This window comes from Anas platyrhynchos, chromosome 26, assembly GCF_047663525.1.
Source record: "Anas platyrhynchos isolate ZD024472 breed Pekin duck chromosome 26, IASCAAS_PekinDuck_T2T, whole genome shotgun sequence".
In the NCBI taxonomy this organism is placed as follows: Eukaryota; Metazoa; Chordata; class Aves; order Anseriformes; family Anatidae; genus Anas; species Anas platyrhynchos.
This window is the reverse complement of record NC_092612.1, coordinates 1,028,100-1,046,740: the sequence shown is the minus strand read 5'-3', so window position 1 is coordinate 1,046,740 and position 18,641 is coordinate 1,028,100. Positions and strand designations below refer to the sequence as shown.

Below are 18,641 nucleotides of genomic sequence, written 5' to 3'. Positions count from 1 at the left end.
GGGGGGGGCGAGGGGAGGGGGTCGGGGGCACCCCAGCTTTGTGGGGCTGGGGGAGGGACCCCCCCCACCCCCCCCAAATCCCTGCTGGGCTGGGGAGAGAGGAGGAAGAGGAGGAGGAGGAGGAAGGCTCGGCCCACGGCTCTGCTGTGGGGTTGGGGTCGGGGGGGGCCGTGATTTGGTTTCCCCCCCCCCCCAGGGCTGAGGCTGGGAATATTGGGGTGCTCAGCACCTTGGGGGGGGGATTTTAGGGTGCTCAGCACCTTGGGGGGGGGGATTTTAGGGTGCCCACCACCTTAAAGCACACGATTTGGGGTGCGTGGCGCTTCAGTGTGCCCCCCACTTTTTGGGGTGCAGAGCCCCCCAATTTTGGGGTGCAGAGCCCAGTTTTGGGGTGCAGAGCCCAGTTTTGGGGTCCAGAGCCCCCCCACTTTTGGGGTGCAGAGCCCCATTTTGGGATCCAGAGCCCAGTTTTGGGGTGCAGAGCCCCATTTTGGGGTGCAGAGCCCAGCACCTCGCACCTCCCGGTGCAGCAAACCCCCCCCCCCAGACCCCCCCTTTATCCGATTTGGGGCGCTGGGGATGAATTTGGGGTCTGCCCCCCGCAGCCCCAGCCCCATTCTTGGGTGGGGTGGGGGTCGATTTGCAGGGGGAAGAAGGATAAATGTGCCCCCCCCGGGGTGTAATCCCCCCCCCCCCGCTGTAGGAGGGGGGCACGGCTGCGTTTTGGGGTGCGGGATGGTGGCTGCAGCGTGGGGGGGGGCACCTGCACACCCCCCCCCATTTGCTGCTTCCTTTTTTTTCCTATTTTTTTTCCAATTTTTCCTTCCTTAGGCTTTTAAAAGGGAACGGTGGGGGGGGCATTTAAAAGGGGGGGGGGGTCAATCCCTGTCGTCCCCCCCCCCAAAAAAAAAAAAACCAACCCCAGCCCAGAGCACAAGAAGCCCCCACCCCAGCGGTTCGCAAAGCACAACGGCGGCGCCCCAAAAAGCGGGACCCCAAAAAAATTGGGGGGGGGGGGTGGCAGGGCTGTGCCCCCCCCCTCACCTTGGGCACCCCGGGGAGGCTCAGCAGCCCCCCCCCCACCAAGGAGCAGAGGCTGAGGTCTATGCAAAAAGCACTTGGGAGCCCCCCCCCCCCAGCCCTCTGAGCTTCATCTCGTCCTCGTGCCGTCCTCCTCCTCCTCTTCCTCATCTTCCTCCTCCTGCTCTTCCTCCTCCTCCTCCTCTTCCTCGCGCCCCCCCCCCATTTCGCTGTAGCTGGTCTTTTTCTCGGAGCACACCCCTAGTTCTGTCCGTATGCAGTTCGTGCCGTGCTGTAGTTTTTAGATGTTTGTAAAGAATTAAAGAAAAAAACAACAAAAATGATGAAAACCACGGAAACGACAAAAAAAAATGAAATCCCCCCCCCCCCTTACGCCGTGTTACCCCAATAACACCCAGCGGAGCCGCTTCGGATCAGGACCAGGAGCTGTTTATTTTTGGGGTCGGGGTTTGGGGTGTGGGGGGGGGCGCGATGAGGGTTGGGGGGGGCAAGATGTGCACGGGGGGGGGACGCCTTGAAGGTGGCGTGGAGAAAATCCCCCAAATCGCCCCCCAAAAAATTTGGGAGTGGATTGAAAATCCTCCAAATCGCCCCCCAGAATTTGGGAGGGGATTGAAAATCCTCCAAAAATTTGGGAGGGGATTGAAAATCCACCAAATTGCCCCCCAAAAAATTTGGGATTGGATTGAAAATCCCCCAAATCGCCCCCCAAAAATCTGGGAGGGGATTGAAAATCCCCCAAAAATTTGGGAGGGGATTGAAAATCCTCCAAATCACCCCCCAAAAAAATTTGGGATCGGATTGAAAATCCTCCAAATCGCCCCCAAAAATTTGGGAGGGGATTGAAAATCCCCCAAATCGCCCCCCAAAAATTTGGGAGGGGATTGAAAATCCCCCAAATCAACCCCAAAAATTTGGGAGTGGATTGAAAATCCCCCAAATCACCCCTGAAAATTTGGGAGGGGATTGACAATCCCCCCAAATCGCCCCCCCAAAAAATTTGGGATTGGATTGAAAATCCCCCAAATCGCCCCCAAAAATTTGGGAGGGGATTGAAAATCCCCCAAATCACCCCTGAAAATTTGGGAGGGGATTGACAATCCCCCAAATCGCCCCCCAAAAAAATTGGGATTGGATTGAAAATCCCCAAATCGCCCCCAAAAATTTGGGATTGGATTGACAATCCCCCAAATCGCCCCCCAAAATTTAGGAGGGGATCAATGGGAAGGCGCAGCGCGGGCTGGGTGTGTGGGGGGGGTCACCCCAAAAGCTGCACCCCCAGATCCTCCATACCCTAAAAACGACCCCCAAAAAAACCCTAAAACGGCCAAACCCCCCCCAAAACACCCATTTAGGGGCTCAGCATCACGCCGAAGCGGCGTCGCCGGCCCCGCGCCGCTCGTGCTTGGACCCCCCCAGGCAGGGGGGCCGGGGGGGGACGTGGGGGTCTTGTTCCCACTGCTGGGGGGTCCTTGGCCACGATGGCGAGGGCGTGCAGGGGGCCGGCCAGTTCGGCGCTGAGGGCGGCGTGGATCAGGCGGTGCCGTTGGAGGGGGGGGAGGCCGACGAAAAGCCCGCTCACCACCACCACCGAAAAATGGGTTTCGGCCCCGGGGGGGCCACCGGTGCCGGGGGGAGTCGTTGAGGATCTGCAGGTGGCTGGGTTTTAGGGCCGCCGTCAGCTTGGCGCGGATGGTGCCGGCCAGGGGGGGGCTCGGTCATCGCCGAAAAAGCTCGGGCGGCGGCGAGGAGGGGGGGGCGCAGCATCCAAACCTTGGGGGGGGGCTGTGGGAGAGAAATAATGGGGTTAGAAATGGGGTTAGAGAGAAAAAATATAGGGGTTAGGGGGGTGATGGGGGGGGGAAGGGGGAAGGGGGTGTTGGTGATGTGATTTGGGGTGGGGGGGGGGAATGGGGGGGTATGGGGGGGTATGGGGGGGTGTGGGGGGTGTGGGGGGGTGTAAGGGGGGTATGGGGGGGTTATGGGGGGGTATGGGGTTTGTGGGGGGGGAGTTGGGGATTGGGGGGTTATGGGGGTCTAGAGGATCTGAGTCTGGGAATGGGGGGGCAGGGAGGGGGGATTGGGGGGGATATAGGGGTGGGGGGGATATAGGGTTGGGGGGGGGCTCTGTAGGATCAGAGCCTAGAAATGGGGTGCAGGGAGGGGGGATATAGGGTTGGGGGGATTATGGGGTTGTGGGGGGGGGGATTGGGGGGGGTTATGGGGGTCTAGAGGATCAGAGTCTGGGAATTGGGGGGGCAGGGAGGGGGGACTGGGGGGGGGATATAGGGGTGGGGGGGGGATATAGGGTTGGGGGGGATATTTAGGTTTGCAGGGGATATAGGGTTGGGGGGGAGTTGGGGGGGCTCAGTAGGATCAGAGCCTAGAAATGGGGGCAGGGAGGGGGGATATAGGGTTGGGGGGGGTTATGGGGTTGTGGGGGGGGATTGGGGGGGGTTATGGGGGTCTAGAGGATCAGAGTCTGGGAATTGGGGGGGCAGGGAGGGGGGACTGGGGGGGGGATATAGGGGTGGGGGGGGATATAGGGTTGGGGGGAGTTGGGGGGCTCATTAGGATCAGAGCCTAGAAATGGGGGGCAGGGAGGGGGATATAGGGTTGGGGGGGGTTATGGGGTTGGGGAGGGGGGTGTTGGGGATTGGGGGGGGTTATGGGGGTCTAGAGGATCAGAGCCTGGAAATGGGGGGGGGGGAAGGAAGGGGGGATCGTGGGGGGGGATATAGGGTTGGGGGGAGTTGGAGATGGGGGGGTTATGGGGGTCTAGAGGATTAAAGCCGAGAAATGGGGGGGCAGGAAGGGGGGATATGGGGATGGGGGGCTTTGGGGGGGGCTCTGCAGGTCCAAACCCTATAAATTTGGGGGGGGGGCAGGGAGGGGGGGATATAGGGTTTTGGGGGGGGGAAATTGGGGATGGGGGGGGTTGGGGGAGCTCTGTAGGATCAGAGCCTACAAATGGGGGGCAGAAGGGGGTGGGGGGGATGGGGGGTTTTGGGGGGGGGGGCTGGAGGGGTCGCGGGGGGGGCGCTAGGGCACGGGGAGGGTTTTTTGGGGGGGAGGGGAGGCTCGGGGGGTTCCCCGTCTTTTTTTGGGGGGGTCCCTATCGTTTTGGGGGGGGTCCCTGTCGTTTTTGGGGTCCCCCCCACCCCCCCCCTCGCCCTCACCGAGCTCCGCTCCGGCTGCGCTCCGCCGCGGGGCACGATGGGAAATGGAGTCCCCCCGCCCCCCTCCGCCCCGTCACGTGCCCCCGGCGGAACTACAACTCCCAGAAGGCTTTGCGGCCCCGCCCCCTCCCCTCCCTGGGAGCCCACGGAGGGGGCAGGGGACACGGGGGGCACCCGCGAGGGGTGGGTGGGTGGGGGGGGGGACACCCGTGGGGGGGACACGAGGGGGGGACGGGGGGAGGGACAACAGGGGGGTGGGAAACGAGTGGGGGGGGACATGGGGGGGGACACGAGTGGGGTGGGACACGGGGAGGGGACATGAGTGGGGGGACATGGGGGGGGGACACGAGTGGGGGGGACATGGGGGGGACACGAGTGGGGGGGACACGGGGGGGGACACGAGTGGGGGGGACATGGAGGGGGACACGAGTGGGGGGCACATGGGGGGGGACACGAGTGGGGGGGACACGGGGAGGGGACACGAGTGGGGGGGGACACGGGGGGGGGACACGAGTGGGGTGGGACACGGGGGGGGGACACGAGTGGGGGGGGACACGGGGGGGGACACGAGTGGGGTGGGACACGGGGGGGGACACGAGTGGGGGGGACACGAGTGGGATGGAGGATGGGGGGAGAGATACCAGGGGGGTGGGACACGGGGGGTGGGACATGGGGGGGGGGACACGAGTGGGGGGGACACGGGGGGGTGGGGCACGAGTGGGGTGGGACACTTGGGGAAGGTGACACCGGGGGATGGGACCCTGGGGGGGGGTTGGTGCCTGTGGGATGTGACACGAGTGGGGTGGGACACTGTGGGGACAGGACACGGGGGGGGTGTGACACCAGTGGGATGTGACCTCGGGGGGGGTGCCACACCAGCAGGACGTCACGCCAGCGACCCCGGGGATGGCCCCTTCCAGCACGGGGCCACCGCTTGGACCCGGGGGCCATAAATTAGGGCCCGGTGACCCTAAATTAGGGCCCGGTGACCCTAAATCACGGCCCCGTGGCCATAAATCAGGGCCCGGCCCATTCTGCTGCCACCCCCGAGCCGCGGTGGGCGTCCGGTGTCCCCCCCCGGTGCCCCCCCCCGGTGTCCCCCTCCCGGTGTCCCCTGGCTGCCTCCACCCCCCCGTGCCAGGAAATTGCCCGTTTTCCTTCTTTTTTTTTTTTTTGGTGGCGCTGCCCCCCTCCATCCCTCCCCGCTGTCCCCGCTGCTGTCAGGAGCTCAAATCTCCCGAATTTTACCCAAAAGGGAGCTGGAGGGGGGGGATTTTGGAAAATTTGGGATTTACGGTGACGGTGGCCCCCTAACCCCCAACCTCGGCACCCCCCGGCCCTGGTCCCTTCCCCCCCCCCCACCCCCCCGGGGTCCGTCCCCAGCCCCCCCAGCCCGGTCCCGGTGCCCTCTCCCCCTGGGACCCCCCCCCGGGGTCGCCCCCGCCCCTAAACCCCACGCCCGCCTAAGCCCCGCCCCCTTCTCCAGGCCACGCCCACTTTCGCATTAGACCCCGCCCCTTCTCCATCATAGCCCCGCCCCTCGGCGCTGATTGGCTCCGCCGCGCCGGCTCTCCGAGGACGGGAGGGGGCTGGATGAGGCCCCGCCCCCTGTGCCCTTATATGGCGCGGCACGGGGCGCGCCGGCGGGAAAGGGGTAGGGGCTGGGGGCGGTGTCACGTGGCGCGCACCGGGTCGGGAGGGGGCGCGCCCCCACGCGTGTCCGTGATCCCCGTGGGGCCGCGCACGCCCCTGCTCACCCCCCCCCGTGCGCTCGCTGCCGCCCCCCCCCTCCCGTGGCACCCCCAGACCCCCCTCCTCACCCCGCTGCGCCCCCCCCACGCGTGTCCACGCACCCACGCGAGCACATTTCCCCCCCCAAATTTCACGCCGTTACCTGGGGGGGGGGCTCCCGGCTACCCAGTGCCGTGCCCACGCGTGGGCTGCCCGCGGCCACGCGCACGGGGAGCCGCCCAGCGCCCGGCAACGCGTACAGACAGACAGACAGACCCCCCCCCCTCCCCCCCCCCCCCCGAAGCCCCCCCCACCCCATCCCCGTCCCCGCCCCGTCCCGCCCCGTGGGCGGTGACCGGCCCGGGGCGGCAGCGGCGAGGGGCAGCGACCGCCGCTCCGGGGCCCCCGGGGTCCCCCCCCGTCCCCCCCACCCCCCCACCCCGGGGTCCCCCTCCCTCCCCGGGGTCCCCCCCCCCTTTACCGGGGAGCCGCCCCCCTCTTCCCCCCCCCCCCCCGGAGCCGGGACCCCCCCCCCTCTCCTCCTCCTCCTCCTCCTCCTCTCCGCCGCCCGCCCCCCCCCAACCCCCCCCCGCGGACCCTCCCGGGCAGCCCCCGCTCGGCGGCGGGGAGGGGAAGGAACTTTTTTTTTCCCTTTCTCCTCCTCCTCCTCCGCCAGTCCTTCCCCATCCCTCCATCCCCGCCGCACTCCGTCCCCTCCTTCCCGTCCTCTCCCGCTTCGCTCCGACGCTTTCCCCGGCCCCCCACCCCCCCTTCAACCCCCCCCACTCCCGGTCCCTTTAGCGGAGCGCGGGGCTCCGCCGCCCACCCCCACCCCAATCCGGTCCCGGGGTCCTTTCCCTATCCCGGTTCCTCCCTTCTCCATCCCGGTGCCCCCCCCTTATCCCGGGGTTCTTCCCAATTCGGAGACCCCCTCTCCATCCCAGTCCCCCCTTTCCATCCCAGTCCCCCCTTTCCATCCCAGTTCCCCCCTCTCCATCCCAGTCCCCCCCTTTCCATCCCAGTCTTCCCTTTCCATCCCAGTCCCCCCCCCTCCATCCCAGTTCCCCCCTCTCCATCCCAGTCCCCCCCTTTCCATCCCAGTCTTCCCTTTCCATCCCAGTCCCCCCCTCTCCATCCCGGTCCCCCTTTTCCCACCCCACTCCCCCCTCTCCATCCCGGTCCCCCCCTCTCCATCCCCATCCCTTTCCCCATCCCTCCCCTCGGGACTCCCACTTCCCCGGGGGGTGGGGGGGGGGGGGCTCCCCCCTTTTATCCCCGGGGGGGGGGGGGGATTCCCTCCCGGCCCCGGGCCCCACCATGGCCCTGGCGGCGGGGCCGTGGCCGGAGCCTCCCCCACCAGCTCCGTGCGCCCCGGAGGCGGTGGCGGCGGCGGCAGCGGCGGGGGGGGGGCGGCCAAAACGCCGGGGGGGGCGGAAAAACCGGCGGCGGCTGCGGATTGCTTGGTGTGCGGGGACAAGGCGAGCGGCAAGCACTACGGGCAGTTCACCTGCGAGGGCTGCAAAAGCTTCTTCAAGCGCTCGGTGCGCCGCAACCTCTCCTACAGCTGCCGGGGGGGGCGAGACTGCCCCGTGGACCAGCACCACCGCAACCAGTGCCAGTACTGCCGGCTCCGAAAGTGCCTCGGGTCGGCATGAGGAGGGAAGGTGCGAGGTGGTGGGGGTGGGAAAGGAGGGATGGGGATGGGGGACCCCCCCTCCCCCCGAGTCCTGGAGGGGTGCGGTGCGGAGAGGGGTTGGGGAGGGAAGGGGGAGAATGGGGAGGGAGGGAAAGGGGAAAGGGGGTGAGGAGCTGGGAGGTGGGGGGGGAAAGGGAGGGGAAGGGGAAAGGGTGAGAGCGGAAAAAAAAAAAGGAGAAGTGATGGAAGAAAGGAGAGGAAAAAGTAAAAAAAAATAAATAAATGATGGGGAAAGAACAGGGGAAAGGAGGGAGAGAAAGCAAAAGTGGAAAAGACAAAAGAAAGAGAAAGGTGAGAGAAAGGGAAAGCAAAAGAGAGAGCAAAAAGAAAGAGAAAAGAGAAAAAGAAAAGAGAAAGAAAAAGGAAGGGAGGAAAGAGAAAGGAGAGGCGAAAGAAAGAGAAAGTGATAGAGGGAAAGTGAAAGAGGGAGAGAAAGGGCTGAGAGGGAAGGAAAGAGAAAGAAAAAGGGGGAAAAAGAGAAAAAGAAAGAGAAAACTCCGCCGCTTGCTTTCATTTTTCCTTCCCCTCTCCTCTGCCGATCTCTCTCCATCCTCTCTCCCCCTGTTGCCACCTCTTGTCCCGTCCAGCCCCCTCCCCAATGTCAGGGTGCCGGGACCCCGACTCCCTGGGGGCGGCCGTGCCGGGGGCCGTTGGTCACCCCTTGCCCCCCTCTCGAAATGGAGACGAAACTTCCCCGTGCCGCGGCCGAGCATCCCCCAGCGCCGCCGAATCCCCTCGCCCATCTCCTTATCCCCAAGGGCTCCATCTCTCCCTTATTTTTTTCCCAACCCAAATTCAGCGGCAAGTCCCTTGGATGCCCTTGCAGGTTGTCCCCCCGGGGGGAGGACAAACCCCAGCGCTTCGCTGGCTTTTAATTAGGGCGAACGGGGCCGGCGAGCGGCGCGGCGCCCTGTGCCCCCCTGCTCCCAGCTCTGTCGCTGCGTGGAGGGACCCAGCTCCTCGGCTGGCTTCTCTCTGCCCCCATCGCGACCACTCCTGTCAACTTTGGGGCTCTTTCGGGCTTGGTTTTGGCTCGATTTATGGGGCCGTGTCCGCGCGGAGCCGCGAGCGGTTTCGCCTTCCTCCCCGTTCCGCCCAGAGCAGGGATGCGGTTGGTAAAAGAGCAGGGGATTAGAGGGGCAGTAATACAGATATTCTTTCAAAGATTAGGAATTTGGCTTTTGGGAGGAGTGTCCGGCAAATCTGAAGTTAATTAGGCTGAATTAGCTGCTCTAAGACTTAGCGTGACCGGGATTAAAATCGCCTTTCCAACCAGCAGCGGTGCGACGTGTGCCGTATCCTCGTCCGAGCGCCGCGATCACGTTTTGCTTCTCCTTTTTTCCTTTTCTCCCCAAAGCAGCGGCTTTAGAAACCTGGTGGTGCTTCCTTCAATGCTTGATTTTATTTTATCTGAAAGCCTGAAATTGCGAATTTGGGCGAGCAGGCGACGGCGAAGCGCTGGGGCCTCACCGAGCCGAAACCTCGGCGCTGCAGCTCCGCCGCCGAACGAACCGCGCGGCGTCCTCCGAGCTGGGGCACGGGGCTGGCCACTCATTAATTAATTGTAAATAATTGCAGCGGTGCTGCAATTACAGGCTCTGCTCAGACGGCCGAACCCCCGTGTGCTGTGCGTTTGCTGCCGAATGGGAGATTTATTCACCGGTGGCCGGCACGCTCGACAGCGCGAAGCCTTTCCCGTTGAATTCGGGTTGATTTTGCCTCCGTCGCCCAAGCTGCAAACTGTTCTCCCGTGTCACGCAGCACCTGAAGGACCGAGGGTGTTCCTCCCGCTGCTCAAAGCCCGGGGATTTGTCCCCGTCCCTTTTCTTCCCGCGTTGGTTGTCGCCGTGCGGGTGCCGTGGGCCGCGGGAGGCGAGCGGCTCGAGGGCAGGATTAGGCAGGAGAAGGGGTTGGGGTTTGCTGGCGCCATTCGGCACCGGTTGGGACCACCAGCGGCCACGCTCCCAGCTGCAAAGTTGCCGTTTTTAGAATTAAAAAATTGTTAAAAGGGAACCGAGGCGCTAAATCTGGGCAGCGGCTGGGGGAGAGATCCCGCAGCAGCAGCCGCCGCTGTCCCGGCGGGAGAGGGCATCGCGCCCCGGCTCGTGGAAAAGGATGGGAAATGGGGAAATTGCGTGAAATGATGGGAATTTGGGAACTGCACGAAGTGATGGGAAATAGGGGAACTGCGCAAAATGATGGGAAATAGGGGAGCTTCATGAAATGAGGGGAAATAAATAGAGGGTCGCCAAAAATGATGGGAAGTAGAGGAATGGCACAAAATGATAGGAAATGGAGGAATCGCCAAAAATAATGGGAAATAGGAAAATCGCAAGCGATAATGTGAAATGGAGGAATTGCACAAAATAATGGAAAACAGGATTGATGATAAGAAATAGAGGAATCACACAAAATGATGGGAAATAGAAGAACTGCGAGCAATAATGTGAAACGGAGGAATTGCGCAAAATAATGGAAAATGGGATTTGCAAGAAAAAAGAAAAGATGGGAAATAGAGGAATCGCAGAAAATAATGGGAAATGGAGGAATTGCACAAAATAATGGAAAAGAGGATTTGCAAATAAAAAAAAAAAAGATGGGAAATAGAGGAATTGCACAAAAACGATGGGAAATAGAGGAATTGCACAAAAATGATGGGAAATAGAGGAATTGCAGAAAAATGATGGGAAATAGAGGAATTGCAGAAAATAATGGGAAATAGGGGAGTTGGGGCATTGGCATGGGCGCGGGTCGGAGCCGCTGAGCGTCCCCGTGCCGCCGGCCCCGCTGCCACCTCGGGAGCAGCAGGAAAATTGTCACCTCGGTCCCTCGGGGGGGCTCAGCCTGCGAGGTCCCTGGTGCGTACACAGGGCTGGGGCTTTTAGGGTTTTCTCAGCATTTAAATCAAGGTGATGTTAAAATAGATCTGGGTATTTAAAAGGATCTGGTGAGGGCGAGATCTGGTGCAGGCGACCGTGCTGGTGTTGGCTGGAAGGGAAGGAGGCGAGGGGCTGGTGTGGTTGGGCACCGGCTGGATTTGGGGTTGGGTTTTGGGTTTAGGGCTCTTTGGGATGGCCGCAGAGTCCACACTGAGCCGTGCCACGGCCGATCGGCCTCATCCCCTGCTCCTTGCTGTGGATGGAGCTGAAAATGGCTCAATTGTCCCCAAAAACCCTGCTCCAGTGAGGAGTGCATCCTCCTCGTGCTTGGTAGAGCCCCAGGAGCGTGGCCGATTTGGGGACTTTTGGGGACCGGGATCTGGGTGGGACGGGTGCGGGGTCGTGCGGGGTTGGCCTCGTCTCCAAATGGGATTTTTTTTGTGTGCATTTTTGTAGGGCGAGGGCGGCTGCCCCCCTTTTCCCAGCATCGCCCGGTCGTGGCAGCTCGCTCCCCAAACAGGCTCGAGCCTAACCTCGATTTTTGCTTTTCTCCCCCCAAAAAAGGCCGGTGGCAGCGTGATTGTGCGCGGGGAGAGCCGCCTGCAGCCGATCTCCGCGCAGCCGGAGCAGGGGATTAGCGCCCGCAGCAGAAATCCCCCAAATTCCCCAGGATTTCTGGCGTCGCCGCTCGTGCCGAGGCTGCCCAAAACACGGGGTTTTAACCCCAATTCCCTCGGGAAACCTCTCAGGGAAGTGGCCGAGCTGGGAGAAGCCGCTCCCGGAGTTTGGCGTTCATTTCTAGAGAAACATTTGGTGGCACCCGTACGGATCCACGACCCCGCTCGGGTCGTCTCCAAGACCAAAAAAAGATTTTGGGGCCATTCAAAAAAAATAAAAATCAAAAATCCACAGCTTAGTTTTGGGCTGATAATTGCTATTAGCATCGCCCGAGCACCGCAAAGCCCCGGCGCTGGGACCTGCTGAGCTGCACCTGAGGTTTAATTGAACCGGTATTAAATTTATTGGCCCTGTATTAAATTTATTGAACCTGTATTAAATCCCCTCCGGTTTCGCCGTCGCGTCGTGTCCCCGCGTGCTCGGTGCCGGCGCTGTGTGGATCGTGCTGGGCACTGGCTCTCAGGGGGTCGTTTGGGGTCAGGATTTGGATTCTTGGTGTTTTTTTTTCCTTTTTTTCTTTTTTTTTTTTTTTTTTCTTCTTTGTTTTAATTCAGAAAAGGCAATTGCCACGAGCTGCTGCCGCTGCCTGTGCTCACCCTGGCCGCGCTGCGGATCGGGGTTCGGCACAAGGAGCTTGGCCGTGGCTCCGTGCCTTGGTTTCCCCACCTGGTTGCCCCTAATGGCATCGCCCCATGGGCCCCAAAACCCTGGCATCCACCTGGGTTGGGTTAAATTCATTCCTGGAGGACGTCCTGGGTGAAAGCGGGGCAGGATTTCCCTTGGAGAGGTGGATGAAACCTTGGCCATCGGGAAATGACTCGGGGTGGGACACGCGGCACACTCACGGTCCTGGTGACCAGGCCGAGTGAGCGGCGTTTGGGTGTTTGGATGAACCAAATTTTTGCCCGAAAAGGGGCAAAAAGAGGTTTCAGTGGGTGCGAAGTCACCCCCTTCGCACTCACACAGCTGCTTTTTCCTCCTGTGGCGGTGAATTTGTCCGGGCTCGCTGCTGTAAGAAATCAAATACTTGGTGGTGCAAGGGGGTTTGGGGTGTGCAAAGGAGGTTTGGGGTGTGAAAAGGGGATTTGAGGTGATGCAGAGGGGGTTTGAGGTGATGCAGAGGGGAGTTTGGGGTGTGCAAAGGGGGATTGGGGTGATCCAAAAGAGTTTTGGGGTGATGCAAAGATGGTTTGTGGCTGTTGGTGCTGCAGTGCGGGTTTGGGATGGTGCAAACGGGGTTTGTTGGTGCTGCAATGGGGGGATTTGGGGTGACACGAGGAGGGTTTGGGGTTGGTAGAGGTGCAAACAGGGCTGGACCCAAGGTGAGCGCTGGGCTGCACCCCGCTGGGGTGACGCCGAGCGGGGGGACCATTTTGGGATCATTTTGGGATTATTTTGGGTTCATTTTGGGTGTGTTTTGGGAGCGTTTTGGGAGCGTTTTAGGAGCATTTTGGGAGCGTTTTGGGAGCGCGGGGCCGCACGCTGTGCCCCGAAGGATGGGAAGCAGCTGGGGCAGGAGGAGCCGAGGGGTTCCTGGGGCACCCGGTGCCCGCGGGGAGGCCGGGGAGCGGGGCCGGCCGCAGGGGTGATCCCGACCGCTGGATGACACTTGGGACTGTCACGCCGCATTAGGCTAAGCCCCGCTCAGGGCCTGCCCCCGCAGCGGGGGGCGGCGATGCCGGGGGCGAGCGGGGGGCCGGGGAGGAGGTGCGAGGACCCCCACCCGCCGCACGGATCCGGCCGGTGCAACCCCAACCCCCGATTATTTTATTTTTATTTTTATTTTTTGGGGGGGGTGTTTGCACCCCAAGATGAGCTGCAGCTGGTGCTGCCCCTTGTAGCCCGGCCCACCCTCCTGGCTAATCCTTTGGGGTTTTAATCCCAAATGGGAAGAAATTCAGGGGGCGGCAACAGGGACACAGCCCCTGGGGGGCACCCCCAGGCCCCTCGTTAGCACAAGCTCCTTGCAAGAAGGTGGTGACCCCAAATGCTTGCATTCGGGCCCCCAAAAATCTGTCGTGCCCCACCTCATTCCCATCGGGACACCCCATTCCCTTTCTGCACCCCATCTCCTCTCTGCACCCCATTCCCATTGGGGCACCCCAATCCCATCAGGACACCCTAATCTCCTTTCTGTACCCCATTCTCTTTCTGCACCCCATCTCCTCTCCGCACCCCATTCCCTTTGGGGTACCCCATCCTATTGCTGCACCCCATTCCCTTTGGGGCACCCCATCCCCTCTCTTCACCCCATTCCCATTGGGGCACCCCAATCCCATCAGGACACCCTAATCTCCTTTCTGTACCCCATTCCTTTTGGGACACCCCATCCTCTCTCCACACCCCATCCCAGTATTTTTAACCCCCGGAGAGCTTTCGGGGGACGGCACCATGGGCTCACCACCACGGTGCTGACCCCCTGCTCCTCTCCCCAGCCGTACAGCGGGGCCGCATGGCTCACTCCCAGAGCAGCCCGGGCCAGTACCCGCTGGCCCCGGGGGACCCTTACGGCGGCCACGGCTACCTGAGCGGCTTCATCTCCCTGCTCCTCCGCGCCGAGCCCTATCCCCCAGCCCGCTACGGCGCCCAGTGCCTGCAACCCAGCAGCGTGGTGGGCATCGAGAGCATCTGCGAGCTGGCCGCCCGCCTCCTCTTCAGCGCCATCGAGTGGGCCAAGGCCATCCCCTTCTTCCCGGACTTGCAGCTCTCCGACCAGGTGGCCCTGCTCCGCCTGGGTTGGAGCGAGCTCTTCGTCCTCAACGCGGCGCAGAGCGCCCTGCCCCTGCACGCCGCCCCGCTGCTGGCCGCCGCCGGCCTCCACGCCGCCCCCATGGCCGCCGAGCGCGTGGTGGCCTTCATGGACCACATCCGCGTCTTCCAGGAGCAGGTGGAGAAGCTGAAGGCGCTGCACGTCGACGCCGCCGAGTACGCCTGCCTCAAGGCCGTGGCGCTCTTCTCGCCTGGTGAGAGGGGGCGTGGCCTAAAGGGGAGGGGGCGTGGCCTAAAGGGAGGGGGCGTGGCCTAAAGGGAGGGGGTGTGGCCTAAAGGGAGGGGCGTGGTCTAATGGAGGAGGGGGTGTGGCCTAAAGGGAGGGGGCGTGGCATAAACGGGGGGCGTGGTCACCGTGGGCATGGCCTAGAGGGGCGGGGGCGTGGCCTAAAGGGAGGGGGCGTGGCCTGAATGGGGGCGTGGTCTCAGTGGGCGTGGCCTAGAGGGGTGGGGTCGGAGTGGGCGGGGTCTTAATGGGTAGGGTCAGTATGGGTGGGATGGGAGTGGGCGGGGCTAAATGTGGGTGGGGTGAGGGGGCGGGGCTTAGTGGGGTGGTTGTGGGCGGGGCTTAATGGGGTGTGGTTGTGATGGGGAGGGGATGAATGGGGCGGGGGTGGGGGGGAGGGGCCGGGTGAGCTGGGAGTGAATGGGCTGGGGAGGAGTGGGCGGGGCTTAAGGGGGTGGGGCAAAGGGGGTGGGGCAAAAAGGGTGGGGTTGGGGGTGGGAGTGGGTGGGGGGGATGAATGGGGTGGGAGGGGCTAAAGGGCTGGGAGGGGTGGGTGGGGCTGAATTGGGGTGGGGTTAAATTGGGGGTGGGGTTAAATTGGGGACGGGGCTAATTATTGTGGGGCGGGGCTAATTTGGGGGCGGGGCTAATTATTATGGGGCGGGGCTCATTATTGCTGAATGGGACAGGGCGGGGTTAAATGGGGTGGGGCTGGAAAGGGGAGGGGCTAAACGGGGCGGGGCCGAGTGGGCGTGGCCAAACAGCCCTATACCCGGGTGTGGTCAAATTGACTCCAAATCGACCCCAAAAAGGGGCGTGGCCACCCCCCCACCCGCCCCAACCCCCCCCAGATCCCATTGGGGGCTCCGTGCCTCAGTTTCCCCTTCCCCATCCCTCTCCTCTGGGCCCCTCGGGGAGGTCTCAAGGCGGGGTCTCCGGGTTGGTGGGGGTCTCGGGGTGGGGTTTTGGGGTTGGGGTCCCCCCACTGACACCCCCTCCCACCCCCCGACCCCCCCCATATCCCATTGGGGGCTCCGTGCCTCAGTTTCCCCTTCCCCATCCTGCTCCTCTCCATGGGGCTGAGACCCTTGAGTTGAGGTTTCGGGGGGGGGTCTTGGGATGATGTTGGGGGTCCCCCCACTGACACCCCCTCCCACCCCCTGACCCCCCCCCAGATCCCATTGAGGGCTCCGTGCCTCAGTTTCCCCATCCCTCTCCTCTGGGCCCCTCAGGGGGGTCTCGGGGTGGGGTCTCAGGGTGGGGTTGGGGGTTTTGGGGTTGGGGTCCCCCCACTGACCCCCCCCGTCCCCACAGACGCCGTGGGGCTGTCGGACCTGGGCCACGTGGAGAGCGTGCAGGAGAAGTCTCAGTGCGCCCTGGAGGAGTACGTGCGCAGCCAGCACCCCAGCCAGCCCGGCCGCTTCGGCCGCCTGCTGCTGCGCCTCCCCTCCCTGCGCAGCGTCTCGGCCCCCGTCATCGAGCAGCTCTTCTTCGTGCGCCTGGTGGGCAAGACCCCCATCGAGACCCTCATCCGCGACATGCTGCTGGCCGGATCCACCTTCAGCTGGCCCTACATCCCCATGCAGTGACCCCCCCCCCCCAAAAAAAAAGCCCCCCGGGGAGGGCTCGCGACCACAGTGGCCTTGGGGATGGGGGTTTTGGGGCGGATTCTTGGTTTTCTTCCTTTTTGTTTTTATTTTTATTTTTATTTTATTTTGTTTTATTTTATTTTATTTTATTTTATTTTACTTTATTTTACTTTATTTTACTTAATTTTAATTTTAATTTTTTATTTTATTTTATTTTTTATTTTATTTTATTATTTTATTTTATTTTATTATTTTATTTCATTTTATTTTACTTTATTTTTTTTTATTTTATTTTATTTTATTTTATTATTTTATTTTGGGTAGACCTGTGCGGTGTCAAGAGTTGGACTTGATGATCCTTAAGGGTCCCTTCCAACTCAGGATATTCTATGATTCTATGATTTTATTTTATTTTATTTTATTTTATTTTATTTTATTTTATTTTATTTTATTTTATTTTATTTTATTTTATTTTATTTTATTTTATTTTATTTCATTTTATTTCATTTTGTTTTATTTTGTTTTATTTTATTTTATTTCATTTTATTTTATTTTACTTTATTTTACTTTATTTTATTTTATTTTATTATTTCATTTCATTTCATTTCATTTTATTTCATTTCATTTCATTTTATTCTTTTTTTTTTTGCTCCCTCCTCTCTCGTTGAGGCGGGGTCGGGGTCGGCGCGGGACAGTGCCCGAAGCGATGCGGGAGGCTCCGGGTGCGGGGCCGGGCGAAGGGAGAGGTGTGGACTATTTATAAAAATCAAATAAAACCTATATTATATCCTAATTGCCTCGAGCGACCAAATTGCGTGTCCTCATTCATGGTTTTAAGGTTTTTCCTTATTGTCGGCGAGCCGACGAGCTCCTTCGCTCTGACTCATGGGCTGGTTTGGTTTATTTTATTTTATTTTATTTTATTTTATTTTATTTTATTTTATTTTATTTTATTTTATCTTGTTTTGTTTTGTTTTGTTTTATTATTTTATTTTAATTTTATTTATTTAATTTCATTTATTTCATTTCATTTTATTTAATTTTATTATTTTATTTTAAATTTAATTTTTATTTATTTAATTTCATTTATTTCGTTTCTTTTTATTTTACTTTTTTATTTCATTTCATTTCATTTTACTTTTTTATTTCATTTCATTTTACTTTATTTCATTTCATTTCATTTCATTTCATTTCATTTCATTTTCCCTTTTTCCCCACTTAAAAACAAATAAATAACCCAACACCTTTTTTTTTTTTTCCCTTTCCTTGGCACTGGAGCTGGCAGTGACGCTCGCTGAACCCCTGCCAGCGCCGCTCCGGCACCGCGCCCCTCCCCGGGTGGGATGGGGTGACCCCAGTCTCATCCCAGTGCAGCCCCATCCTTCCCAGTACAGTCCCCTTCTGCTCCCAGTATGCCCCATCTCCCCAGTATGACCCTGTTAGGGCCTCCCAGTATGGTCCCAGGGCAGCTGTGGTCTGATTTCTGTGTTCTCCCCAGTTTGGTCCCATTATGCTCCCAGTCTGGTCCCACAGCAGCCCCAGTCTGATCCCAGTGTGGCCCCAGTCTGATACCAGTACAGCCCTCATGCTCATCCCAGTATTCTCCCAGTCCAATCCCAGTATTCCCCTGGGCTGATCCCAGTATGCCCCCAGCGTGGTCCTAGTACAGTCCTCAGTTTCATCCCAGTATACCCCCAGCCCTATCCCAGTATGCCCCCAGTGTGATCCCAGTATGCCCCCAGTCCTCTCCCAGTGCAGCCCAGTCTGCGGGTTCCCGCGGGCCGTGGCGATGCCGCCGATGTTTTATTGCAGATTTTTACAAGCCCATTAGAGAAAAGTCAAAAATGGCCTTTTCAAACCAAAGGACAGGGGCCCAGCTGCACGCGACCCTTCTATAAATAACGTCCGGGGTGTGTGTGGGGGGGGCAATATTTTAGGGAAACCGCGCGGCCACGGGGAAAAGTTACCGTGGGGTGGGCTCAGCCCCGGCTCGGTGCAAATTTGTGCTAAAAAACCCCAAATTGCATCGCCGGGGAGGCGAAGGCATCGCCGCGTGCTGGGCAGAGCCGTCACTCAAAGTCAATCAGAGCCCGGGGAGCCAAGATTGGGGGGGGGGGGGTGGGGGGGGGGCTGGTGGTGGAAATTAAAAATAATAACAAAAAAAAAAAAAAAAGAAAAAAAAAAAGAAAAAAAAAGCCACTTTTAAGCAGTGAGAGCAGCGTGGGGGGTGGGTGCAGCCGTTTCGCACATCACGCTGCAGCCTCCCCGGCTGGGATTTTTCCCCCTTTTTTTCTTTCTTTTTTTTTTTTCTTTTTTTTATTATTTTTTTTCCCTAATAATGGATAATATGTCCAGGGAAGGTATGAAATTGCTGCCTCGCGGTATCCACCTGGGGCTGTTTCAATTCCCTTTTTCCCTCCCCGGCGCCTCGTCTATCTGCATGTAAAAGCAGCGTGCCCATGTCCGTCCGTCTGTCCGTCTGTCCGTCCCCCTGTCTGCCCCCCCCTAAAATCCAGGTGCACCCTCTCCCAGACGTCCTCCACCCCCAGCAGTGCTGCAACTCGCATAAAAACCACGGGAACACGTGTGCACACACACGCACACCCATCCACAGCCATGCACACCCTGTGTACATTGTGCAAAGCCGTGCACGTGCGTGCAAAACCGTGGGAATGCTTGCAAACCCATGCACACAAATCTCTGCACACACATGCATGGCCATGCACAGCCATGCACGTGCTTGTACAGCCACATACAGCCATGCACACCCGTGCACACTCATGCACACCCATGTACAGCCATGCACAACCATGCACAGCTGTGCACAGCCATGCACATCCATGCACACTCATG

The 18,641-nt window shown here is 59.7% G+C and overlaps 2 protein-coding genes across 2 annotated transcripts; one reads left to right on the top strand and one right to left on the bottom strand.

The window, feature by feature from the left end:
* Positions 1–1,454: 1,454 nt before the first annotated feature.
* BOLA1 (bolA family member 1) lies at positions 1,455–4,499 on the bottom strand. Its single transcript, XM_072027846.1, is given in 5 exon segments — positions 1,455–2,514; positions 2,516–2,665; positions 2,667–2,753; positions 2,755–2,826; positions 4,221–4,499. Coding segments are annotated over 5 exon segments (696 nt in total). The 3' UTR covers positions 1,455–2,406.
* A 2,754-nt stretch (positions 4,500–7,253) lies between these two features.
* Positions 7,254–15,795, top strand: LOC119713892 (nuclear receptor subfamily 2 group F member 5-like). Its single transcript, XM_072028106.1, is given in 5 exon segments — positions 7,254–7,354; positions 7,393–7,589; positions 7,592–7,615; positions 13,640–14,167; positions 15,514–15,795. Coding segments are annotated over 5 exon segments (1,110 nt in total). The 5' UTR covers positions 7,254–7,268; the 3' UTR covers positions 15,789–15,795.
* Positions 15,796–18,641: the final 2,846 nt, after the last annotated feature.